At 36.9% G+C, this 27,529-nt stretch overlaps 1 protein-coding gene across 10 annotated transcripts in view; it reads right to left on the bottom strand.

Moving 5' to 3' along the window:
- Positions 1 to 27,529, bottom strand: part of MLLT10 (MLLT10 histone lysine methyltransferase DOT1L cofactor) — a 144,499-nt gene that overhangs the window by 72,341 nt on the left and 44,629 nt on the right. For 8 of the 10 annotated variants that reach the window (XR_012763782.1, XR_012763783.1, XM_075419501.1 and 5 more), the window contains exons 5-8: positions 24,551 to 24,660; positions 18,439 to 18,542; positions 15,874 to 15,967; positions 13,762 to 13,857 (exon numbers count right to left, since the gene is read on the bottom strand). Coding sequence is in view for 8 of the 10 variants with exons in the window: in XM_075419501.1 (XP_075275616.1) it covers positions 13,762 to 13,857; positions 15,874 to 15,967; positions 18,439 to 18,542; positions 24,551 to 24,660 (404 nt within the window). In the remaining 2 variants the exon portion in view is untranslated. The remainder of the gene's footprint in view (positions 1 to 13,761; positions 13,858 to 15,873; positions 15,968 to 18,438; positions 18,543 to 24,550; positions 24,661 to 27,529) is intronic. The other 2 variants (XM_075419504.1, XM_075419505.1) reach the window with 2 other exon arrangements.

The following is a 27,529-nucleotide window of genomic DNA, read 5'->3' as shown; positions in this document are numbered from 1 at the left end:
GAGAAACTGCAGGTGTCAAAGAAGATTACTTGTAAGCTACTGGCACTGAAGTATTTTGCCTCCTTAACTATAGATTTGTGGGATTTTTGTGTGCTCACACAAAACCCAGCACAACAGCATAATCTTATGGCAAATTTGTTCAGAATGAGTGCTTCAACAGAAAGCTACCAAAAAATGCATACATATGGATCGACACAAGAAGTTTAAAACTCCCATTGAGTCACTGAAAATACCGAGTAGCTTGAAAATACATGGAAGACAACTTAAAATGCATTAAGTCTGTATAGCCATATGAAAACTTTTTGCATTTTCAAAATGAACCATGGCAATCATCCTCTAACCATCAAATGATTATCCAGATCCCCAAAAGAAAACATAACTTGCTCAACAGTGACTACGCAACCACTCTCACCAAGCACAAGGACAAGATGTAATATGTGCATACTCCATTCCGGTGTCACCAAGTGTCAGCTTTCTGTTTCAGTCCCAATGGAAGAAATACCAGAAATGTATGCCACAGAATCAGCCCAAGAGAGAGTAAGAGAACGGGTTCTCAAATTTTCTAATAAAGTAGAATCAGTTAATTGACAATCTAGATGTAAAGCTGAAAGCAAAACAGATTTATCTCTACCTTCAGGAGCTATAAGTAGCAGCTGACTTACAGACTGCCTTGTCTCTACCCAGCCTCTAACCCATTTAACTCTACTTGTAACCTCATTTAGCCAGGAAGGAAATACAGGTTAGCCAAAAAAAATTCATAAATAAAGTACCAAAGCTATCTTCACCAAAATATAACACAAAAATGTACTTGCTAGAATACAATATATAAAGTCCTTTTGATTATTGTACACTTTTTAAAACTCAAAGGAAGGTCCACACAAACTCTTTAACTGATGGGGATTTCTAGGTTTGTTTTTTTTTTCATACACCGAAGGGTGGTTTTTTTCCCCAGTGTGCCAATTGGATAGAAATATGGAGTTTTCCCTTTCATAACAAAGTGTGCAGGTGTCATAATTACAACAATGGACCCCATAAGGTAGGATTTCAGTTGTTTCAAACCTAATACAGGCTTACTGAGAGAGCTATAGACCAGGGAGATTGTTTTTGTTTTCTTTGGTAGTTTTTTCCGGAGGGTGGATTGTTTGGTTTGGTCTTTTTAGATCTGAAAAATATATATTTGAAAGAAAGAAAGAAAAAAAACATACAGAGAGGCAGGATTCAAATGCACTGCACATTCTTTTCAGTAATTTCTTAAATATAACAATGCCAAAAGTGCTATCCATACTGCTAGAAAACCAACAGGGATCGAGAAAAAACAGAAGCATCTACACCAAGACTGCCTTGTTATCCATCAAATCTGTTGATCCAAAAGCCTTTCATCAGTGCAGTTACTCAGCTTACTATGTAAGTCAGTGTACACGTTTCAGATAAATGTAACAGTGTCAATGAATCCCAAACCAGCCTCAAGAAGGAAGTTATGAAATGGAAATCTAAGCCACTGCCAGAGTTTCCATAGCTTTCACCATTTTAATAGGAAACCACCATCAACAAACTCCTTTGTTTATCATTTCAGAGTCAAGAGGCAATGACTTTAATATGCTGTAAGTTGAAACTTCACAGCAATAGCAGTAAGCAATAGGAAATGTTTAAATGAACGTGCTTCACGGTCTTTTCTGTTGACTTTCTGATGTTCTTTTACTTCCAGCTTTAATTTTATCTGAAAGGCAAAGAACCAGAATTCTGATTAAAGGAACAGTCCGGAGGAATTCACATTACATTCTGAAGTGTACTGAAATCACTTTGATAGTAGTCTCATCAGAAAAGGATGTGTCAAGAAGCAGGAAAGAGGGATACGAGAAAGGGGGGAAGGAAGGCAGCGTAAAGGACTAAGAGCCTGGAAAGAATATGCCTTAGGTTCTGTAAAGTGAAGCATCAGCAACCACATGAAATTCCTCTCCCAGATCCAAAACATCAACACAAACTTTGCCAGGACAGTTTACCAGGGTTACAGCTTACCACTCCAGGCCACTGGAGGGGTACCTCGCCCTAAGCCCTTTCGCATGCAAAGATCTCACCCACAGGAGGTCTGCTGTCCTTAACTCCATGCTCCCTCCTCCCTTCAGGTTATACTTCCTCTGACAAATAATCTTCTCTTTTCTTTTTCCTTTCTAAGGAAAGTTCAGGAGTCCTACTTCTGAATATGAATTGAGTCCAGATACAAATAACATCAAAGAAGTGGAGAAAATTTCACCGCAGAAAAACCTTTGAAATGAATGCTCAGGTTTTACACTGATAACAATAAAAATTTCAGCAACAACTGGCTGAGATGAAGAGACTTAAATCCCACAAAGTGACTCCTTGCAGTGGCACCCCCTTATTGCCAAAAGATGCATACAAAGCATTATAAGAGTTCTGAAATACCCAGTTTTGGATCCAGAAAAGGAGTAACGGAAGGACACGAATTCCCACAATATTAACAAGTACGACAGCTTTCAATCAAGTGTGTCTCAAAGGATACACGGATTAGCCATCTTCCCTACTGCCAGAAAAAGAACCAACAGTTGGCCCTTCATGGACAGCTCACTGCACTCCTCACTTTCATAAGACCTCTTCTGACCAGCCACAGCTCCAAAAACAAACAAACAAAAAAACCAAAGCAACAACAACAACAAAAAAAAAAAACACCAAAAAAAACTAAACACATATCAGCAGCTTACTAAGATAAACATAATCCAAAAAGCCACAGAGAAATCCACCATTCTAGGGACGGTAAGGATACCAAATGTCTGAACTTTTACAAGCTTTACTGTATGGAAAAAAAGGGCAGAAATTACTCTTAACAAGGACTGAAAATAATATTGCTAGTAAGTGAAAGCTAAGCAAGCCCTGAGGGCAGGCAGAACCCATGTATCCCATCTATATACTCAGATGTAAATTTTTTAAAGATTCACAGGCATGAGTTCAAATGTTCCAAACATCTCTATTTAAAGATAGTCACAGAGCTGATAAATGCAATGTTACATTCTGTAAAAACAGGATTTAGCAGAAGAAACATTCCAAGGAAGAACATGTTAAAAAATACAGGGCCAACTACAAAACTGACAAAGCAAACTTCAATCTTGGTTCACAAATAGGGTAGAGCTCAACAGACCAGATTCAGGCAACTCCTGAAACCTTTCTTAGTGTAATAAAAATAAAGACCGACTGCCACGCAGTCATTGGGTAAGCAGCTGTAACATTACTCATCCTAGAACTTGAAGAGCCCTGATTTATCATGTAGCTAAATGCCAATACAAACTACTTAAGAGTTCATATGTCATGATTAATCAGAAAGCTTTATTTATCACATGGGATCTAATTTTTGGCTTTTGTTTCTTATCTAAAAAATTTTGTAATACCTTCTTAATTCCAATAGCCACATGATGCAAGACAAGAATACAAATACGGTGCAAGATCTCTGGAATCCTATAGCACTTTCTGTAGATTGCTCTCTTGTGGGGTAGGGGTGTGGAGAAGGGAAAAAAAGCACATTTTGACTGCTTCCACTTCTTCCATAAAGATTCAATCTACAAAATTATTAAATCATATGATTTCACAAATAAAGTTTAGTTCCAACTCTTTGGTTTTTTTAACTTTTATACATGTTGTATCCCTCTGAAGCTCAGCACTTGCTCATTCATTTTCATTAACTTACTTTCAGAGGAAACATTTATCAGACTACTGAATGAAAATACTATCTTATTGAAATACCAAATTAAGGATACATGCATAATTGCATCTAAGCTCTGATCTGTTACCAGCAGAATAAATGTTACCAAATCTGTCTCTCCACAGTTTGGACCTCAATGTCTGGCAAGACTGAATAATGCAAGTGAATGGCAACTTTTCCAGTACAAATGGAATGGGTGAGTTCAGCTTTTCTTTAACAGCATTATTAATTCACAAAATTTCCACATGGAAGTATCATTTAACTTCTTGAAGGTATTTACACTTATTTGCAATTCATTTTTGCCTCAGGAACGCACAGCCTTCTCCAAAGACGTTTCCAGAGTACTTCATTTCATTAAACCATGCTCTGAAGTCTGAAGTCTGGCATTTAACAGCTCATTCTTCTAACGCGGGGGGGGGGGGGGGGGGGGGGGGGATAGTTTCCTGACCCCTCTTGCACCTTTCCCGCACTGCTCAGCCTGTCAGACCTTCTGTCTGCCAATTCAAACTGCTAAAGCAGCAGCAACAAAACCCGAAGTGGATAGTTTTCTGCTGTTTTTTTCATGAGGTAGGTTAGTTCAGTGAAGCAGCATGAGAGATAGACAGTAACAGGGACAAGAAGAGGTAGAGACAGAACGGAGGAGCAAGAGCTCACCTGCCCAGGGAAGAAGAGACTAACTCCTGTTTTGGAAGAACTAAAACACATGGACACTATCAGAAAGCACCAGTGCTCAGCCCTTAAGACAAAACTACTTGGGCTGACCTTGAAATATTCCATTTTTATCCCCTTCTCTATTACAAAAATCATAACCCTCCTCACTACCTTTGGTTGTCCTAAGTTTTTAAACCTTAATGACATTTTCAAATCTATTTTCCTTGGTGATTCTTGTAAGCAAAATCATCTGAATGTCTACATCATTTATTTTTCAGTCACGGTTTTTGACTCCCTCAAAGAAATCCAACGTATTGTAATGTTCTATTAGCAGAGAGTATTCAGACTGGTACTTTTGTCATTTATGGATTTTTCCGCCCTATCTTTCCATCACTGAAGCTTATAAATCCAGAGCTGTAATTACCAGAACTTATGTCTTTAATAGAAGGCTGCGCATCGTTCTTGCTAATCCCCGAGACGAGACCTGCTTGGCCTCTTATTTGTGACTAGTAGCTATTAGTAATATAACCATAACAATTCCAGAATGAAAGGTACCTATGGTCCACAAGTTTCAAGCTAAAATCCTAATTTACCTTGCTTTGACAAGAACAGCTCTAGCTCAGGTATTCATCTATCTATCTATCTATCATTTAATACGGTATAAACCACAGCAGGAAAATTAAATGCAGTAGCAGCATTGCTGCAGTCGCAGTAATAAAAGGATATAGGCACAGATAGTTTATAGGGAGAGGTGGAACACTACTGTCAGCATTACTCAAGTACATACACATCCAGCTCTAAGCATGAAACTTCTTCTTAAGTACCAACCCTTGATACAAGTACTTAAAAGACTCAAAAACCTCACTTCGATACAGGGATAAGGGCCAGAATTTTAATCGTCAATGTTAAAAAGACTCAAGAACTGATAAAAATCACAGCCAAAGCTTCTCTTACATGCAAGACTAATGCACAACTTACTCAGAATAAGCTACTCTTCTTTTGATATTTAACGTTAAAATACACTTTTTCTGTTATTTATACAGTTTAATATTAATGGTTAATGATGGATACTCAGTGCTAAACACCTGAGTAGCACTTTCTAACTTAAAAAATGGCACAAGACAAACATAAGTCAAGGCCACTATTTATCGTCCATGCTCACCTTCATTTATTCCTACAAAAATCACAAGTATTTAAAAACTTAAAATATGTATTATGTTACATACTGTGAAATGCTCCACTGTCTGCAAGGTAACTTAAATATATCCATCAAATATATATCAAGAAATAGGCAAATAGAAGGGAAGCAAAAGCAATACACTTAATTTTCCTGGCTCAGTCAACATTACCTTTAACTGCATATGGACTACCAGCACACAAAACATTGTACCTGGTGAACAACATATACATACAACTTTATAAAAAAATCATCAAGACTACCTTCTGAAAACTGTTACAAAGTCAACACAAAGTACTAACAATCTCGTATTAATCTAGGATCCAAAGCAAAGAAAAAGAAATATCTTAAAGCACCTTTTGCTTCTACATCTTTCACAGTTACAGCTACAGAACTGAAGTGCAGGAAGAGACATTGCTCAATCAAGCAAAAATCAAGCAGTAACTTTAACCTATTTTTAGTGTTCAGCTGTCATTTAGTTTTCAAATTAAGACAAACAATATTGCATAATTTTCTCAAGCAAGAAATGGTCACATTTCTTCGAAGTTCAGCTTACTTTTTACCACAGTCATTCAAGTTACTCTGCCTTATAAGGTGGTAGAGCACAAATATTGAGGAGTTAAGTAAACAATGCTACAATACACTGAACTTGTAGAAAGATCAAAATCATAACCAGACAAAAAAATATTTTCTTAAAATTTTGTGAAGATATTGATGAAACTGAAGTAATATGTAATAACAGCACAAATAAATAAGAGTAACACTTAATAATACCTCAAGTATATCACAGCAATTTTTCAGTGAAACAGAAAGTCTTTTGGTTGACCCCTGCAGACTAAGAAAGACATTCGGACTAACAATGTGATTTTTCTTTCAAAACCACACAACTCTTGTTTGATGAGCACAGTAAGAACTTACTGTAGTAGAGATCTACACAAAATTCTGATTATTCCAGTGTTGCTCTAGAGACACCTACAAAAACCATGGTGAAGTACTAGATCCATGAAAGAAACAACTAAATATCAGAATTTCTTCAGATAAATGTTCAAGGCTTTTGCCACCCATGGAATTTCAGTTTTGCAGTCTACATAAACAATTAATCACTGCTACTAATCACTATTATTTCATGCACAGGTTCTGCAGGGGTCAGGTTTTTAATTTTTTTTCTTTCACAGTGAAACGCAGATGACTAAAATATGTACTTTCAGGAAAAGGGGACAGCTGCAGCTAATGCAGCCTTACAAACTTCTACATCTTACAGAGTAGTTTTTAGGTATACCTAAGGTGCTGTGTCTGTCATTTTGATTTTACAGTAATTAACTAATCCCAGGTGCCAAGCTTAATACTATTATGAGGTGTTTGCTGTGCTAAGGTACACTAAAAGCATTATTTTTTCTTCGATAATATATATGATGTGTTACTGTAAAGTTAGAAAAATATGAAGTGGTCAAATCCGTAATTCCATAAGCAGCATGATAATTGACACAGAAGTTCCTACTTTCCCTCTTACTAAAATTAAATAAAAAAAACAACCCACAGCTTATCTGCTTATATAGTTCTTCCTAACCTCCACAAAAGATCGTTCTGCTGTGCCTTCTATATCAACTGGTGCCAGTTCCACAGATTACACACAGCTGATTATCAGGCTGACACAGCACACAGCACAAGTTAACACACAACTTCAGTAGGCAACAAGTCAAACAACAAGATGCCACCTTTGCTCTTAATCCTGCAGACTTTAAAGATATGTATTACTGTATATACTTAGATAGAGTAGCTTTCTAATGACATTTTGTTTACACAGTCACACTCTGTCAGTCCTCCCAAATAACCAGACTTTCAACACAATTTGATATGAAGACTTCTGTTAAAAAAAGAAAAAATTACACTCCTACAAAGTCAGTAAAATCAGGTGCCCAGAAACAGAAATACTATTTGTCAGCACCAGCAGTAAAAGACTGCTGACCATCCATAAACTGCGCTACACATGGTATATACTTCTTGACCAGTTTTTAGAGGTGTTTTAGACACATTCTTCTTTCCCTTTGACTGAACAGAATTTGGAAGAAGTCATCATGGATAAGCATCACCGTTAGCATCCATACCACACAATTCTCATTTGAATAACATTTATGTAGCATTAATTCAATAATTAAAATTGAAGTAATTTCAAAGTGGTTGCAAAATGCTTTTCTTCTAGATATCTTAAGCATTCTTACAATTTTGCCTCATACGTCAAGAACAGTCAAGAGTATTAAACAGTCAAATCTATGAAACTGATTAACAAAAACTCAAAAAATTAATAAAAATACAGTGGGATACTGCATTACTGAGATGACTGGAGTTTTTTTCCTCGAAAAGTTACACAAATCCCTCGATGTTCAAATAACATCATTAAGGTTATGAAATGAGGCAATTAACAGAGGAATAACTTAATTAGAATTGCCTTTGCAACACTCTGCTTTATACAGTACCACAAATTGACTCTTCAGGACTAAATCAGATAATTTTTTTTTTTTAAGAGAAAAAAGGAAACCATTGCTTCTACAGTTGAATGGTAACCCAAAGAACTGCAGTCTGCTCCTATTTTTGCCACAGCATCTTACATGTTGCATTGCAGGTCCATTTCATCCCTTCACTGTTGGTTATTCAGATAGTGAGGAATACATAATGAACACTTGATCTGAGTGTTTAGGACTGAATTTGTAACAGCCCACAACGAGCATTAAAATACATTAAAAACTATCAAGTGACTCTCTCCCAAATGAAATCATAGCCCTGACATATGAATGTATGCCCCTTCACAACATGCTGGGAAAGTCTGGGCAGTCAGAAGGCTGTTCACAAACCAACACACAGCTAGCGTACGGAAACGTTCAATGAATAGAGGCGTGTTTTAAATTTTCCTTTCCCATGGGTCTAACAACCAAACTCACAGCTACAGTGGAACAGGCTGAATGTCACTCACTGCCTCAAAGCCTTCTTAGAAGTTTCTCCTCTCAAACTCAGGGATGATGTAACATTTCTTTAAAAATAGGACAAGCAGCAGGAAGATGCTCATAATGAATTCCCTTCAGCCAGCAGCTCAGTGTTTAGAACACCTGCCCTGACTCCTCCATTTTAGGTTGTGGTCAGACTGACACCCTCCAACTTCAGTAATAGTGCCCTCGGGCTCCTTGTCACTATTTTGTTCTTTTTGCCTCTTCAATCAACACTTCTTACACATTTGCAGTCTTCAGTCACAAGCTCATTTTTGTTTATTTTGCATCATATTAGCCATCATAGCAAAGAGTTTTAAAGTTCGCCTTCCTGCTCAGCCCAGACCAAAGCACTTCTACTAGAAAACGAATTTGTGTAATTCAGCTGCTACACAGAATCACAGAATCACAGAATGGTAGGGGTTGGAAGGGACCTCTGTGGGTCATCTAGTCCAACCCGCCTGCCAAAGCAGGGTCACCTACAGCAGGCTGCACAGGACCTTGTGCAGGCGGGTCTTGAATATCTCCAGAGAAGGAGACTCCACAACCTCCCTGGGCAGCCTGTTCCAGTGCTCCGTCACCCTCAGAGGGAAGAAGTTCTTCCTCATGTTCAGACAGAACTTCCTGTGCTTCAGTTTGTGCTCACTGCCCCTTGTCCTGTCACTGGGCACCACTGAAAAGAGTCTGGTCCCATCCTCCTGACACCCACCCTTCAGATATTTATAAGCATATATTAGGTCTCCTCGCAGCCTTCTCTTCTTCAGGCTGAACAAGCCCAGCTCCCTCAGCCTCTCCTCGTAGGAGAGATGCTCCAGTCCCCTCACCATCCTCGTAGCCCTCCGCTGGACTCTCTCCAGTAGCTCCTCATCTTTCTTGAACTGGGGAGCCCAGAACTGGACACAGGACTCCAGATGAGGCCTCACCAGGGCAGTGTAGAGGGGAAGGAGAACCTCCCTCGACCTACTGGCCACACTCCTCCTAATGCATCCCAGGATCCCATTGGCCTTCTTGGCAGTCAGGGCACACTGCTGGCTCACGGTCAACTTGTCGTCCACTAGGACATCCAGGTCCCTCTCCACAGAGCTGCTCTCCAGCAGGTCCGCCCCAAGCCTGTACTGATGCATGGGGTTGTTCCTCCTCAGGTGCAGGACCCTGCATTTGCCTTTGTTGAACCTCATCAGGTTCCTCTCTGCCCAATTTTCCAGCCTATCCAGGTCACGCTGAATGGCAGCACAGCCTTCTGGTGCATCAACCACTCCTCCCAGTTTGGTGTCATCAGCAAACTTGCTGAGGGTACATTCTAACTCTTCATCCAGGTCGTTGATGAAGAAGTTAAACAAGGCTGGGCTCAGTACTGACCCCTGGGGGACACCACATACCTAGTAGCTACTATGCAGTATATCCACATTTTTGAGAAGCCATAAACATATACTTCTAGTAAGCCTGTCTAATTTTCACAGAAGTGGCAAGCAACACTTCCTTCACACAAAGGTCAACCCCAGACACGTTTAGTCCCTTCTTTAGTCCCTTCTAAGGATAAGGCTGCCAGCAACATGAGCACAGCAAGGTATTCTTCCACTGCCTCATGGTGGCCTATTAAGTTCTCCCCGTAAAAGCTTTAGGTATACACCTGGGCCCTGAAAAACAGGATATTATAACAGCATGACAAGCAACATACCCTACTTCTGAGGCGCACAGGCTCATCTCTAATCATTTCTAAATAACATCTCTGCCATAGAAACTAACCATACTTCACGCAGCAACAATCAGAATATAACTAAGCTACTAATTCTGTAGCTTCAAATCCCTCATTAAAATTAAATTATAGCAAAGGTGGATTGGCTTGTTTGTTTTTATCATTATACCTTATATATTTGCTATTGATTTTGTAAACACAGTGCCCAGAAGAGACTAAATACATATTATGAAGGAAAACACATGCTTTCATCTGTGTCTGTTTACAAAAATGACAGCTACCCACATCCACATTTTCAGACCAACCTCTTCTTACTGCAGAGTAATATTTAATATGCAAATAGATAGCTTTTGAGGTCTGAACAACAAAAATAGTTCCAATCCTCAACTCATACGGCTTCTGCTTGGCAAAAGGGAAAGGCTAAATGATGCCTGAAGATCAGATTATCCAAATATCCAAAGAACAAAGATGAAAGATAAAGCAAAAACTAGAGTGCCCTTACTGGGAGGGGGAGACACCACTGCATCAGGGAACAAAGATATACATATTTACTGTAATACGACAACAATCTAGGTTCCAGACTGATTTACAGAAGAGGAAAATAAGGAAAGTCACCCTAAAAAATGACCCTACTTCTCCAAGACACAATGTATACTTGATATACCGTATCAAATAAAACATCACATGCAGAAGGAAACGAAATTTACCAAGACAACGAGCTTCCATACCACATACGGTTCATCGACTGAAGATTAGTATTTTGCAAAGCACAGGTCATTATTTAACTGTAGAACATGTAAGATTAAAAATGCCAAACAAAACATCTGCAGCCACAAAAAGTTAGGAAACTGCAGCTTTTTTCACCACTTGGTGGTTTTAACAACAATAGTGTTTTGTTATTATACAACATACAAAGCAAATTAAACTTGTAAGTGAACATGCTGTAACATGCCACGAGAACCTCTGAACGTCAAATAACCGGTCAGTGCTTGAAACTGCATCGCTTCACTTAGTCATTACAAGATCAGAGAGATCCTGAGATCTTCTGGATTACCATGTTTCAGTTCATGAAAAGTAAAAGAAAAAAAAATATCCTATTTCTAGCAAACTTCAAGTCACAGGAAAAAGCCAGGATTTGCAAAGCCAGTCCACAACATTAAATATTTCTAGAAGATCCACATCAAAACACTTCCAGAGCAGGAGAAGCCAAGCAGCTAACAGAAAAAAAACCTGATACATTGGCTGAACACACTCTTTTAGATACTCCCTCTTAGGATTCCCTCAAGATTTTACAGGTATGAAGAAACATAGTATCTCCAGTCACAGCCACTAAAAAAAAAAAAAGCACAAACAAAAAACCCACACCAACAACAGGTTTTTTGCACTGCTCACATACAGAACTGAAATTGAGCCTTCTGCTCACATCTCAAAGTTTCTTCAAATTCAACTTCAAAGTTCTGTCAATGTGAGTAAAAATCCACACATGTATTTTGACAAAACATGGCCTGAAATATGATGGTGGTGAAAAACTAAGTAAACTAAGAAAAAAATACGGCAAATATTGGTAAGGTTTTACCTTGCAGGTAATTCTGTAGTCTGTAATTCAAGATCTTTTTTTTCTGCTCTCCTGGTTTTGGTTAGAACAGAACTGAATCTCTTCTAGTGAATCTTCCTCACATCTAAGTTCTTGTAAATAACTGCATTTTTCTGAAGCTGGCTGCGTATTTCACAGACACTGTCCACTCCAAAGCTAATGTTTAGATTTACACTGAGCTAACACTAGGAAAGGAATGCAGAAAAAGGCCCCTGTTTATAATTATTACCATAGCAGCCAAGGTCACCGACAGACCTCTTAGGTCCCACAAGTGAGGAGTTGTAAAGGGTCGCACTTGCATGCAGGGGCGGACAGGACAGGTGACCCAACATTGACCAACACGGTATTCCATGCCATGCATGTCATACTCAGTTTAAAGCTTGGGGAGCACAAGGGTCTCACTCTCTTCGTCCATCCGGCCTGTGATCCTGATCCAGATTGCGATCTGTGCATCCCTGAGTCCGGTTCCTGTCTGCTGCCGAGGCCAGTCCGGGACTTCCTGGTGCTGCCTGGCAGCTGCTGGCGGGATGCCAGCGCCCCGCATGGAACTCCGGGAAACTCAGTACCAGTTTTGTGTATTTTGCATTATTTCTCTTATTATTAATATTAGTAGTAGTGTTATTAGTAAAACTTTTTATATTCAATTTGAAAGTCTCCCTTTCCCTCCATTTCCCTTCCTCTGGTGGGAGGGTGGGGGTTAACAGAGAGCCTCTGCCACTCAGTTTATCGCTGCCCTGCTTTAAACCGTGACATCTACCAATGTGTTACTAAGAAAAGAAGGTCTGCCAAAACCCCGTACTTTCATTGTTTTAGTCATAAATTTAGATTTAGAGGTACAACCACATCGCAAAGCACTCTCTTCTGCATTACCACATGAAGATGGAACTATTCACGTACACCATTAACCAGACACTTTTTAGAAGATTATCCAAGAACAACGGAGATCAACATTCATCCAAAGTGGATGTGAGCTTAAAAACCAAATCAAATATTAAGGAGACTAAGGGTCTGAAGACTGACGTTTGTTATTCAGTTTCCTGCCCCTATAAATATAGCTCCTTCGTGTAATACACATTTGATCAATACATTGTTTGATTTCAATTTTTCTGTAATCATTTTGAATAATGCAAAACTAAGTCTACCCACACCTGCAGAAAAGTCTATTTGTGTGCAGGTGAGCAGTTTTGCATGTATTCTTAAAGGGTTAAAAAAGCGCCAAACCAAATTTGCGTTATTGTGCCACTGTGTTATCACTCTGTGCTGAATTTAAATGACAAATTTCCCACAGATGACTATTAATCTAGCAGTAATAAAAATGTAAAGTAATAATCATTACAAATTCAAATTTTTTTTAAAAAAATACGTGAAGTTAAATTGTTAAAAGAATACACCAACAATGGACACTGGCAGTCAGTTATTTTCTTTATACCCTCACAGGAAGATTTCCAAATGAACGACAAGGTATTTTGCCATCACAGGGGGCCTGACTACCAGTACCAGTAAAACATGTCAAAAAGAGATGTCATTTCTTTGATGAGGAGAAAAAGATGTAACAGGTTGAAACATAAAAAATTATACGTACTCGTTTATCAGCACACTTGCTAAAATGTCTATCCCTGTTTTTCTTTTCCACCTAGTCATGAAGGCTGCAGAAAAAAATCTCTAATGGAAAACTAACGCAAAGGAAGCTGCATAGAAACGGCGTTTCCAATGGGTATGTTTCAGTGTGTATCCCAAAACTGATGATGAACAGGAATAGGAAGGTGCATGTACAAATGCACCTGCAGACGTTTCCTCATTGGACCCTAGTACCTCTAGTTTATCATCTGTGTTATTCATTATTCAGTGCTTCAGGAACAAGATTTCCTTCACACTTTTCAGCAAAAATGAAATTTCTCAGAAAGCACTACTATTAAGCAGATGTGCCACATAATTAGCAACGACAAATCCACTTACTTTTTTCTCCTTCTCATGATGTTTATCCTGAGAGTGAGAGGAAGAATCACTTAAACTTTGATCATATGACCTATTAGGCCCCCGTTTGCTCTTTTTCTAAAAAGAGAAAATATATTTATGGATAGAGAAAAGGAACCATTTGAATAAATAAAAATTATAAAGCATTTCAACTGATAAAATGCCTTACTGCTTGAAGAAAGAAAAAAAAATTCAGTTACTGAAAAAATTACAAAGCACTAACACTAATAAAATTAACAAGACTATCCAATGTATACCAGGAAAAAAGCCTATCCTTATATCAACTTCTACACCTCCCATGAATTTGCAAGATATGCTTTCTACACAGAAATGCGATATGCCACTTTTTAAAGGTTCAAAGATGCCAGACACATTTTCAAGTTTTCAAAACATAAAACAGAAGAGATGCTCTTCAAATCAGCACCACATGAAGCCACAATGCTAGCACCGCCACATGCTTGAGATGCATTGTGAGGTGGCTGCTTTATGGCTTCATGATTTACTAGGCAAGTGACCTGTCTGCAATATTTTCATTAAAATGGTTTAAAAAAATAATAGCGAATGCTATGGTCATGTATGCATTTACAAGCAGCAGACATAATTGCCTGTATTTCTGTAGTGTTTGAGAGCCTGGTCTGGGAATGCAAATACTTCATGGCAGGCCAGTGTTCAAAATGTTTGTTATTTTATCATAACTGAGGTAGCATTATAGAGACACTTCAGGTCAGCGCTTTTCAACCAAAATTTTCAGTGGGTGACATATACTAGATATATGTCACCCACCATGTTCCATAGTAAATACTAAACACCTGTAATTACCAGGCATCCATGGTCAAAATAATCCTAAAGAAACACTAAAACACTTCAACGATCTTGTCAGTCTTTACTGTTCTTACCACTACAGTTTTGTAATGGAAAGCTAACTAATTACATGTCAACTACAGAGTTATGTCTTTATCATTAAACTGGCTTTTTAAACAAATATACATATTTTCAATCATAGCAGCACTGGAACATTCAAATCAAATGCATGATAGCGTAAGAGGCTGCCTACACTGCTAAGTGATAGATCATTTTTATTCTTCTTGTATACTTAGCTCAAGATAATAATAAAAATCTTAGCTTAGTAAGGGCCTAGAAAGCCCTGACTTATCTTCATCATGAAGCAAACTCCTTAATACTCACAAGAACACAGAGCTAATCTCACCAAGCTTATCTTCTAGAAAGCTAAAACAGTTTACTGGCCGTGTTTTTACCTCATTGCAACCTATTCAAAAGTCACCAAAGTATTCACCTTTTTTAGCAATGAAAACAAGTAATCGGTAAGTTTAACTACACTTACAGCAGTATCTGAACTTCAGTTTATATATTCTGATTTTCGGGATTCAGTATTCATAAGTAACGGGTTTTTTTAAAGATCAGCTTCAAGTCCACACACTCACACACGTACACAGAAACAGGTATCGGGAACTGTCAAACTGACACAAAGTGACAGGGAAGACTCCAGAGGCCTGATACAAAACCTGCTGAGATAACTGAGAAATTTTGAGGTGTTTCTGGTTTGTTTTTTAAAAATCAAACTTGAAGTCACTTCCTTGAGGTTGTGTTTCAGAGAACTTATAGGTAGGGAATATCACTACTGGCTACACAGTGAGAGACAGAACAAAAGCAGAAACCTTTTAAAGAACAGAAAAAAAAAAAAGAGTAACAGAAGCAGAGAGAAGTGGAGGAGCTTCCTCTTTCTCTTATATACAGGATAGCAAGTAATATTTTCTATATTACTCTAAAATGGACTAAATGCCTAGAAGCCAATTAATCAAATAGTAAAAGAAAACATTACAGGAACTTAATGAAAAAAATCCACTACATGTGCATGCTATTTCTGGCAGAGGGGAAAAACCTATGGACCTAGAAAGTAGCCACTTAGAAAAACATTTTCAGTTAGTACTTCTGTAACTGTGATTAAAATATTGTTTTGATGAAACACAATCTACTTCCTGAGCAACACAAAAATATTACTCCTAGTGTTAATAGCAATTCAGAGTGAAAAAATAAGTCAGTGACATTTATTTACAGAATTTAACAAATACATACCAGTTTACTAAAATGGTATTTACAGTAGCCACAGTACTGGACGTTATCTGCACCATTGCCTTCTTCTTCACAAAGAAGTCCTGCAAACTGTGCACTAAAAATAAACCAAACAACATTCAAGAAGAGAATTTTACATCAACTTGTACCACAAATCACAGCTGATAATGTATGAATACTTGTATCTGCATTTAACAGAAGAGAGTTCCACACAAGTGACGAGCACATAATGGATCTTTGTAGCCCAGTGCAAAACATGTATGGTTTATACTTTGGCCTGCTGCCTTTTTCATAGTCTTTAAGCCACTCACACAAGCTCATAGCTTGAAAATCTACATTTATTATGCAGCTACTCCCACAAATAAACCAAACAACTTACAATGATTCTTAGCTCAAATTCAAGCCAAAATTTATTTCTGGAAAGAACAGCTTTTAACAAAACCATACTGTAGATCCAAAGAAGAAATTTTTCTCAAGTTGCATACATCCTTCTCTGCTTTGCCAGAATTACTTTTTTTTTTTAATAGAACTGCAATGACATAATAAATCAAACCTTACTTACTGGTTTAAAAGACTGTGGCAGGTTAATTTCTTTTAAAAAGAACAAGACTTAGAAGTTTCCTTGTCTGGGCTAATTATTACCTTATTTTACTACATTTTTTCAAATCAAATTTGCTTTTCACCATTTGTAATGTTGATTTATTTTCTTTATCAAAACCAACTTAGACACTGAAAAACCAAATAGTCCGTTTCATTTTCCATATCATTGCCTTTAGCATAATAATGCAATGTCACAGTCAAAATGATGCACGGGAGTATTTAAATGAAAGAACAATACATAAGACAGCTTATTTTTATTGCTTTTTAAAATCACTTTCCCCTCATTTATATATTGTGTTCTTGGGCAATCCAGAAATACTGCTTCCCAAACACATGCACACCGACAGGGGATGCTAACTACAGAAAACATTTAACAGGATCTCTTTAAGCGAAGATTTGTCATTCTAAGCTTGCCATGCAAAAACAGATGGACTCCAGCTCATTCTTCCTTAGACATTAGTTTTGCTAACCCAAAATTGATACACCTCGCCCTGGATTTCTGCCCTCTGTAGTCTTCTTATTTTTCTTCCATTTTTTAAATATTACAGAAGCCTGTCAATATCCTCAGTTACAGTACTCTCTGGCTAGATATCATTTTATAGTACATACCGGGGGGGGTTAATAAAAAATTCTAAAAATTGGCAAGATAAATATTTCAATTTTGAACGTAATTCTCATGTTCTTTATGACATTCACTGAAAACAGGGTTTTGGAAGAAAGACAAAAGATTAAAAGGACGCGTATGCATCCCAAGCGTTTAAAAGAAAAGAGATCTTTTCATCCAAACACTTGGATATATATACACATGTTTTCACATCCATTAGTAACCTTTTTACATGCTATGCACACTTTAAGGAATACCATCCATTTTCACCATAAAAAGAAACTTGACATTGACCACATCCAATAAAAAATTAGATGCTTATGAAAGAGTAAAAGCTGTCAGATAGTCAAGTCATTAAAAGAAAAAAAAAAAAGAGTTGCCAAGAAGTCAGTGCCTAAACTACAGAATTACATCCTTTAAGGTGTGTGCAAGACATTCACAGTATCACTTGATTACACTGAAGAAAATACATTTAAATAATTTAAATAGGTGTATAAACACCATTTCTTTGACTGAGCTGGTCATGAAGAAGCATACTGGGGCACTCATAAAACAGACGGGTAAATTCACAGATTATGTGGCTAGACAGTCTGTGTAAATCTGCTATCTCTCTATTGCAAAACAGCTTCAGCTGAATTTGAAAAAACAAATAATGCCTGTAAACTGTGGGGTGGAACTCATTTTGCTTCCTTTTACCTGTTGACAAGTGGCTTTACCTAATTATCCAGCCTCTTTTAGAAGTCCATAAAGTTAGACAAGCATCTCCTCAATGCAAGCAAACTTCAATATCTTAAAGTGGAACGAATCAGATGGTAAGCACAGCTGTTTTTCTGCAACAGCTATACACAAAAACTAAATGAATAGTTCAAGATAGATGCATACCATTTAGATAAAACCAGTGAGGTGAATTACCCCGAAATGTTTGAAAATCTATACCAGAAGGGGCGACTCCAGTGTATTTTTATGTATAGCTCAATATTTTTTCCCACTGATTTACCAAAAGTAAACATCAAATCAGTGTGCAGGTAAACAAACAGTATCTTCACGTTCCCATATCCTATGAAATATCATATAAGAAAAATAACCTAAGACAAAAAAAAACACTAAACCTTATTCACAAGAGCACACAGCATTTAATACAACCCAAGGGAGTATTATCAGACAGCTTTTGCAGCTCACAGCAATGTCTATGCTGCCACTGCCATATTATTCATAAACTCTATTACAATAAAGTTAGGTATTTCTGCACAAATCACTTTACTATATTTCTTTACTCAGAAATATACTAAATAAAGAGTTTATTCATCAAACAGTGTGCACTGATTCTTTCTGGAACATCAGAGATGTTAATAAAATGTACTTACCACGTTACATGAAAAGCTTGTCGACATCCATGTTTATTACATGTCATACAAGCACCAGTGGCTGCTTTACTTTCTCTGCCTTGTTCATCACAAATATAGCATGTCTATCAAAGAGAAAATACTTAACATGACAAGAAGCGTACAAAATAAATTCTGTGTTACTCACAGGAGATTCTAGAGTGAGAACTACTGGATTTTGCAGCTAAGCTAACATAAGAACTTCTTTATAAAAGTCTAATTATGTTTGCAAAAGGAGATCACCTGGTAGACATTTCGGATCTATGTAACACTTCACCAACACGAAAGCAGTTCAAATACTAATTTACTTAAATTCTATACCGCTATTTAACTAGCTAAACAGTCAAATGACTGAAGGTTAATAGCAATAGGCTTCAAGATTTTCCTTGCTTTCAAGTTTGCATTTATGTCCTTTTAGGTCACAATCATTTTCACATTCATTTAACATTACCTGTATTGGTGGCATTCAGAAACATCAAACTAGACTGAATACCTAATGGTACAAGATACCATACGTATACATGCATATGTCTACAAAATTACATACAGAAAAACTGCAAACTTAAAATTTTATTTGTACATTTGGTGTAAAGAATTATCAGAAGTCTCACAGCATGCTTTAATATTCATACGATGCTCAGCTACCTTTAATTAAATACAATGTTTAACAGAACTCTGCTTTAATTTCAGCATGACTTGGACAGCCCCATAAACATCTTAGAAACTAATCAAGCAAGAACCTTCTGTAAACAAAGCTTAAATTAGTATCTCAAACCCATTTCAAGCTCAAAAACAAACTAAAATGGAAACAATCTGTCTAGTACCTGAAAATCTCTTCATAGCATTTCTGTCAATTTATTTGTTTTACCAGGATAGTGGGGCGATTTGTACTATTTTCAAAAAAATTCTCAGTAAAACGGAAGAAAAAAAATACAGACAAAAAGAATCCAAAAACCCTTCTCATTATTCAATACTTTTTTTTTTTCAAATATGTGGTCAATAAGCATGGATACATGCTGTATAGAAGCTCACTGTTATACTGGACATCACTACAATCTCTTACCAGCATTTTAGGAAGAAAACGTCAGGCAAAACTAAATCTCTTTCCACTTTTTAGTATCCTAATTACTGAAATGCCATTTTGTGAGATTCTATCATATCACATCTGTGTGCAAAATTTAACAATTTAAGAATAGATTCTCAATGAAAGTATCCTCCAGCATTGGGGTAGTCAGGTGTCTGTTTTTAAATTACAGAGAACCTTACTGAAGTACCAGACATCAATGACACACTGCTACCTATGTAGAAATCCCAAAATCTCAGATGAGAAAAGAGAAACTTCACACACACACAAACAACTGTCTACATTTAAACTGTAACCGACTTAGTGCAATTGTATCACAACCTCCCTTCAGTGAGGCAGAGAATGAGTAGAATGATAAATAAAAAGAACATCAACCATGGGTCGCAGAAAATACAGTTTAAGAAAAATGGACCAAGATACCACTAAAATTAAATGAAAAAAAGCATATAACCCAAAACCAGTAGTACTTAGAAAATGAGTGAAATTCTGAGATCAGAACAGCCTTTAACAGAGGTATCCAGAACAAATCTAACATGAGACGTCCGCCAGCTAAAGCATTTTTGATAACATGCGAGACTCTAAGGTAGGTGAGTCATTCTTGTATGGTTTCCAGAAGACTTTAAAAAAGCATCAGAAACCAATAACCAATATATCCTAAAATCATACCCTAACATTTGAAGGCTCAGACAGGGGATAATCCTACTCCATTCTTTGCGTTGCTCCCTTTGTACATCAAGGTAGTGCATACAGACAATTCAGTTGTTCGGCAGGGTCTGAGACCGGCTGCTTTTTACCTTTCCATACCATGACCTGACACTTTTAGGTTTTAGGAACAAACATGGTCATGATCTATCATCCTCCATCTGAGTAACTACATTAAACGCTAAGTAACTTCAAAAGTAAGGTACCTCTACAAATAGAGAGTTCAACAGACCCCATAAAACTCAAGCTCCAGTTACTGTTCTGTTTTTTCAGAGTTTTGCCATAAGATCTGTAATTTTTTTCCTCACGGAAGCTCAGGAAGAAAGGTGATATTTAGTAAGGATGTAGGCCATGTTTTTCAACACTACATACTACATTTAGGTTCTGTGTTTCAGGACCTCTTCAACCAATTTACAGTAAACTGTCTGAAGAATGATAACAAACGACTACCTACATCCCAAACAAGTTTAAACACAACATGGTGGACTGCCCACCCATTTTAACAAGCTCAATGAACTTCTGTCCTTCCTACAACAGTCATCAGAAGTATAAAGCCTGTTTCCTCATCTTCTGTATGAAATGGGGCCAAAGAAAGTTCATCTTTGCGTTCCAGCATGGATGGTAACTCCTCTCCAAAGCTGAGTTTCTCACACTTCTGCCTTCTCTTAGACATACGAACAACCTCAGAAGCCTGAGAACCTTTTCTTTCTTTCACAAAGCAGAAAACCGAAGGCTTTCATGCTTTTGCAAATCCATGCAATTACCACACCTCTGAAACCTCTGGAAGCAATGCTCTTCAGAGCTCTTAAGGGAAGAGAGTACCTAGACTTCTCCTAAACTCACTGGAAAATAAGTTAAACACGACATAAAGCTTTTGACTTGGCAAGGAAATTTTACTCAAAAACCACAACATATATCTTCATTTCTGTAACAGCAAAACATACATTTTGCAAAGGTGTCTTTATGTTTCTGTCAATATTTTTTCTTCAAAGATTCAAAACGTAAACCTTCTTTGCAAAAGCAAAGACAAAAGGGAAGGTGAGGCAAGAAAAACCTTATAAAACAAAAAGTAATCTGAGAAACAGCTTACTTATAACAGCTACCCAAGAGCATTCCCTGCTTACAGAATCAAACCTAGGAGTTGTACAGAAATTTCTCATTGTTGCAGCAAGTACTGAAATAAAAGTGTAACAGCTGCCTTTACTACTAGGCGGATCAAGAAACTCCAAATGCACTTATTTTTTAATCAGCTCTTAAAAGAGATTCCTAAAAGCAGTCATTATATTCAATTACCACACACTTTCAAATGAACCTGAAAGAGACAAATAAAGCTCACATAAAATAAATAGAGATTATCCGTGCATAACCATCCAAGGAGTAACAAACACCGACTAAACAGGAGAGCAACTACTAGTCCATTTCTTTTTGGAAGCAACTGTGTAAGATGAGCTTTCCTGTTAGTTAACCCACTATTCTGTAATGTGATGGGTTCTATCCCAGAAGCAGGTAAACTCCAGGGAAATAGCAGCCAAATGTCTTTACATTGACAAGTCTCATGAGTTGGTGTCTGTTGTGTTTCTCCTTCCATTCAAGATTACTGCACTTTGTAATATTGCATATTTGCAGCATTCAATAAAGAAACAAATGAATAGAAAAAATGTGTAAATTAGGTGCTATCTCCTGGCAAAACTCCAATGATGTTTGTCTTCATTTTAAAGACTACGGTACAAATTTTCCCTTATTGTACTTGTCATTGACCTTTATTTTCCCCCAATTCCACGTTAGCCTTCTATATGTATCCAGCCACATATGCAGAATTATTTATGACTTCACAGGAAATAAAATCTTTCTTAAAATCATCCTATTGCAACCTGACTTGACAGACAGAACAAAATCAGCACTAAGCCTCTCTAAAAGAAGAAACAACTCTAGTAATTTTTTCCTAATTATACATTTACATTTGTTTACAATATGCAACAAGTATTTTAAGAACTGTCTGCCATACCTTCTTCTCAAAAAAAATAGCTTTTCTTTCCCATTTCCTCCCAAATTGATAAAGTCAAGAGTTCAACGCTTCACAAAGTTTCTGATCTAAAAAATGTATCATTTAAATAAACGGAATTTATACTGAATAGCAAGAGGAGTGGGGAGGTGAAGTTATTGCAGGCTACTTGAAACAGAATTAGTAGTTGTATTGATTTTGTACTGCTCAAAACTAGCCTCCTTGGAACGGGTGGCAGTTTAGCCACAGCAGGACCAAACTCAGCACTGGCTACACATATAGCAAAAAAGTTGGGAGAGTCCCCTGTCAGCAACTGCCTCTTAAATTCTCTGCTGTTACAACTAGACTGCTGTTGGCAATGAAGTTAGATTGGTTCCATGAGGTTTGCCGCAGCAACTGAACCACAGGCATTTCTTTGATTCCCCTGAAATCCACAACCGCTATCTCCCTGAACCAAATAGACCAAATGAAGAGAGCAAAACCTGGATTCTGCAAAAAGAGAGGAAAAAAAAGAAAAAAAAAAAGTAATTTGCAGGCTAGGGGTATGACCCCAAACCTTGAAATTTCTGATATAGGTAACATATTTTACAACATACTGTAGTGGCCTGTATAAAAGTAGTTTTAGGCTGACTGTTACCATGGAAAATAGGCCTGAATCAGAACACCCACCAAAACCACAGGAAACAAAAAGACAGGCACCATGGGGAGCTTTATCTACATGATCTGTATGGCAGCAGCAATTATCGGGGTGGGGGGGGGATCACAGTAACTACAGACCAACTATGTGCAACTTAGAATTTTAGCAGTAAAAAACAACTACACATTGTGTATTTAGAAGAAGAACAGTTCAAGAAAGAAGCAACTTTAGTTGTAACAAAAAGGAATTAAAGACTAAAGACATAGACCAACAATGGACTTTATGAACAAGTAATATTAAAAGATGCAGGGTACATTTTTTGAAGTTACAAGGATTTACTCATCCAATATCAATTACCATCAGTAGAAATGGTGCAAGACAAAACAAACTCCAAAGTATTCCATGAAATTTTTGAAGTACATCAGGGAAGAACCACTACCAATAAAAAAAACATTGTGAATACTACTCCAGGAAAAATTAAAAAACAGATGTGCTGTTGGCCCAGCGTTGAGTAGAGAGAGAAAATAAACTCATCTGCTACAGCAAATCTGTACTGCTGTGTGTCCAAGCACAAAAATTTTATCAGTTCTGCACTTAATCTCACTGCTGCGTGTTCTTGCCAGTGCACAAGGAAGCCAATAGTGAGAAGCCAATACAGATGCTCAGGTAGTACGTAATGAGAAAGCATGAGAACTTAACAGTTTGGCTCCTTGCTTTTCGGACACACTGGTAAATAAGATGGGCAAAGCATACTGACAGCAACTATGAGAATGCGAAACAGACAATGAAAAGACCAAAGTATGAAAAAAGAACAAAGGATAGGAAAACAGGAGGGTAAGGGAGGTGGGTGGGGTGGGGGAGTGTCCACAAACCACCATAAGATAAAGAAAGAAACTAGAGGAACAACACAAGCAAAATATGTAATAAAACTAATCAGAAATTCAGAAAGTTTGCTGCTTACAGAAAGGAAAATACAAAAATACAAAGGAGGAAGTAGTTAAGTCTAGTGGTGAAGAGGCAGCACAAGTGAAACAAGTAGAAAAATGTAACTGGCAATATAGAGCTTTAAGTTACTTCTATATTGCTTTGCTCTCCCCCCCAATAATGTCTCACTACACTTTACAAAACATTCCATCTCACTGACACTTATTTAGGAGCAGTTCTACAAGAAAATAATCCCACTGAAGTGAACACTGTTTACAAAAACAAAAGTCTGCAAGCTTTTTCCTTAATATAGTAGCATAGGTTTTCTTCCTAAAAGGAATGTTTATGAACGTCATATCAATACTTAAAACAGTAGGACTTACTGGTAATTAACAATAACATTTCAAACAAGCTGTAATAATATTTTAACCTATGGGAAATATTTCACACTCCTTTGAAAATAAACCATTATTCAAAGATCATGGCACTTTTAATTAACAAAACAGTCCTTAATCTGTAAAAGCATAAAGAGACATAGCAGATAACCTTACCGCTTACTTTCATAATATAGCTTTCTTAATTCCTGAATTTATCATAAAGCCACAGCAGAAAACATACAGCATTACTGCATACATTTATTAATTTTATATAAAGTACATTCTAAGAAGTGTAGTTTTAGATTATTAAAGCTCACAAGTTTTAAAATAAATACATTAGATATAGATAAAAAGACATATAATTATACCTTATTATAACGATCATGAGGAACAGACTGCAACACGATAGGTTCCATTGTAGCAACATTTGCAAACTGCACCTCGGGAATGTACAGAGCACAAACCACATGAGCCCAACCTACAAAAAGTTATAATTGTATTTAATTTTAATGTTTTCTAGAAGCTCAAAGGACATTTCATTTATAGTATAAAGAACCTTTTAAAACACTTTTTTCCATGGACTACTTTAAATGTTTAGAATGTTACAGACAGAAGTTACTTAAATCATGTTAACATTTAATTTTATATTATCCAAGGTTTAGATGAGTTGTAATACATTTTCAAGTTTATTCAGTGGAGAATTTATAAAAATAATACTCCATTATATCCAAATACTAATGATTTATACAGTGACACACGAGCAGCAAAGCAGGTTGTTTCTTTAAATTTCTTGCATTAACATAGTCATCGCATAAAAGCTATGTGAACTCCTGCAAAAGGGAAATATCATCTGAACAAACTAGCATTCACGCAAGCATTACCATCGTATAAGACTTCTGTATATACTTTTTCTTTAAAACAAAGTCATTCTAATTTGACTAGACTCCTGTATTCTTTCTATTGAAAGCAATCCCAACACATGCACCACCACATCCCCTCCATCAAATATCTTCTTTTCTTTCTTTAAAGCTGTGGCCAACTTATTTTTTCATAGGAATATCAATGCCTATATCCAGCCCTGTTCTCACTCAGTAACCTGGGGTCGTCAATAAATGCTTAATTACTTACCATATTGTGCTTTAACAACATTTCAAGAAGTAAACATTACTAATTCTGTGGCATTTGGCTGGATGGGGGCAGGGGAGAACACCAATTCAGAAAGAAACCTACTCATTTTAGGCCTTTTTTCAATGCTAAGATCCTGAGAGCTGTTGGTTTGTTTCAGTAGAGGATAGTTTGCCATAATGGTAAATCTAGCAGAAGCTACTATATAGCTAACCCAACATATTAAAATACTGACATAATAGAATTACAAGAGTAGTATCAGATAGTATAGAGCTACACCATCTGAAAGTGTATTTGGTCTGGCTAATCATTTAGCACAAATTCTGTTCTTCCCCAAGATGAAAACTGAAGTGTTTTGTCACAAGACCTTCAGCACACCTTAAAAGTAATTGTGCTTTTCTCACACCCAGGCTTACCTGTATGCAAATATTAAGGACATAAAATGACAGACATGCATAATTAGATAATTTATCAGACTATTAGATTAGGTAAACAAGGTAAATTACCATTGTGCAAATGCATCCTATAATGAAAAACGCAAAACCAAGAGAAAAACAAACAAAACCCACCATACTGCCTCAACTGCAGACCTCACTGAGTTTTGTTTTCATCTTGGATTTTCTCTTTTTAACTACTGAATCTAAAGTTTCTTAATTTCTTCACCCAACTGTACTTTGACTCAAACTGAGCTAAATGTAAAGTTGTACTAACTTACAGCAGTACTGTTGAGACTCTGGAATGGTATTTAGTACCTGGAATTGCATATGTGCTTTTTATTCTTTTCCTAAAGCACAAATCTTATCTAGTTGCTTCCAACAGATTGGCGTCTGTCCTCCCCATTGACTAAATTAGTAATCGTAATTTGTACAGAAAATAAAAAGCGCACACACAACTCCTATAGTCAATATTCGCAGTCAACGTAACATGTATCATTCTAGTATTTCATCTGCAACTAAATACATTACCTAAGCTGCTTCATCATTTTATTCACATATGGTTTGTAGAACTATTCCACACAGAAAAAAGGTAAGACTAATAAAAAAGTAGGGAAAAGAAAGTATAAACTGCCAACTTGAGCAACAGGTCAAACAGGCCATTTAAAAATTATCATTAACAGGCAGACTGAAAAAAACTATTAAAAAGGCAGTCGTTTTTTGTTCTCTCCTCTACTTGAAAAATCTCTTAAAAAATTAACTCAAATAGGAACACCATTCATCTAATAGAGCCATTAAATCAGTAGAAAAGTGATACTGACATTTTCAAAAAAATCCTTCTTCAGTTAGTTACTCACAGATGGCAAAAGCTTTTACTTCAGGCATAATTAAGCCTGTACTCCAGTTACACTTACTTATAATGAAAAATCATTATGTAAATATACAAAATATACCAGAAACATAGAAAAAAAAAATCACTTAGCCAACTGAAATTTAAGTAAGTAAAGAATTTTTACTACAAGAAACCAGTTTCAGAAGTAACTTTAACTAAACACTATTCCATCACTGTCAAACCCTAAACAATATAGCCAAAAACCTACAAGCTTAATATATTCTGATTTCCACAACAGAGAGTGCCGGATAGTTGTAGGCAACAGCACACTCTTACCTTTCGTGGTAACAAAAATAAAAACAGTATCCATATAATGAAACAAATGAAGCACCATAGCACTAACACACTTTTTGAACAAGTGGTCAGTAAGTGCCCAAAAAAATGAGGACAAGGGATCATTTCCATTGATTTCCATCTGGTATCTTTAGATCCCAGATAATCTGACATTGTTGAAAAATCATAACCTGTCCAGTAAAAATTTAACCATAGGGGAGGCTGCAGCACCCTTATGTTACCAGCTTCAAACAACAGAATCACAGAATGATTTGGGTTGGAAGGGACCTTACAGATGATCTAGCTCCAACCCCCTTGCCATGGGCAGGGACACCTTCTACATCATAAAACAAGCCTACTCCAGCACCAGCACCCACTAGGACTCAGAGACCCCGCACACAACTGCTTAAATGTTCTTTTGTCCAAAGTTTCACCAGTGAAGAAAAATAAAATTGCCAGAGAGCAACACCCAGTTCAACCTGAAAGAACCAAGAGGCAGAGGTTCAGCAGCTCTCCCTGAAGAAAGAATAAGGAAAACATTTTTCCATAAAAAGTATAGTTAAGGGCTGGTTGCCTAAAGATGCTGTGGAATCTCCATCTCTGGAGAACTCAAGAAGGTCTGT

The sequence above is a fragment of the Opisthocomus hoazin genome, chromosome 4, assembly GCF_030867145.1.
Source record: "Opisthocomus hoazin isolate bOpiHoa1 chromosome 4, bOpiHoa1.hap1, whole genome shotgun sequence".
Taxonomy (NCBI): domain Eukaryota; kingdom Metazoa; phylum Chordata; class Aves; order Opisthocomiformes; family Opisthocomidae; genus Opisthocomus; species Opisthocomus hoazin.
This window is presented reverse-complemented; position numbering and strand designations above follow the sequence as displayed.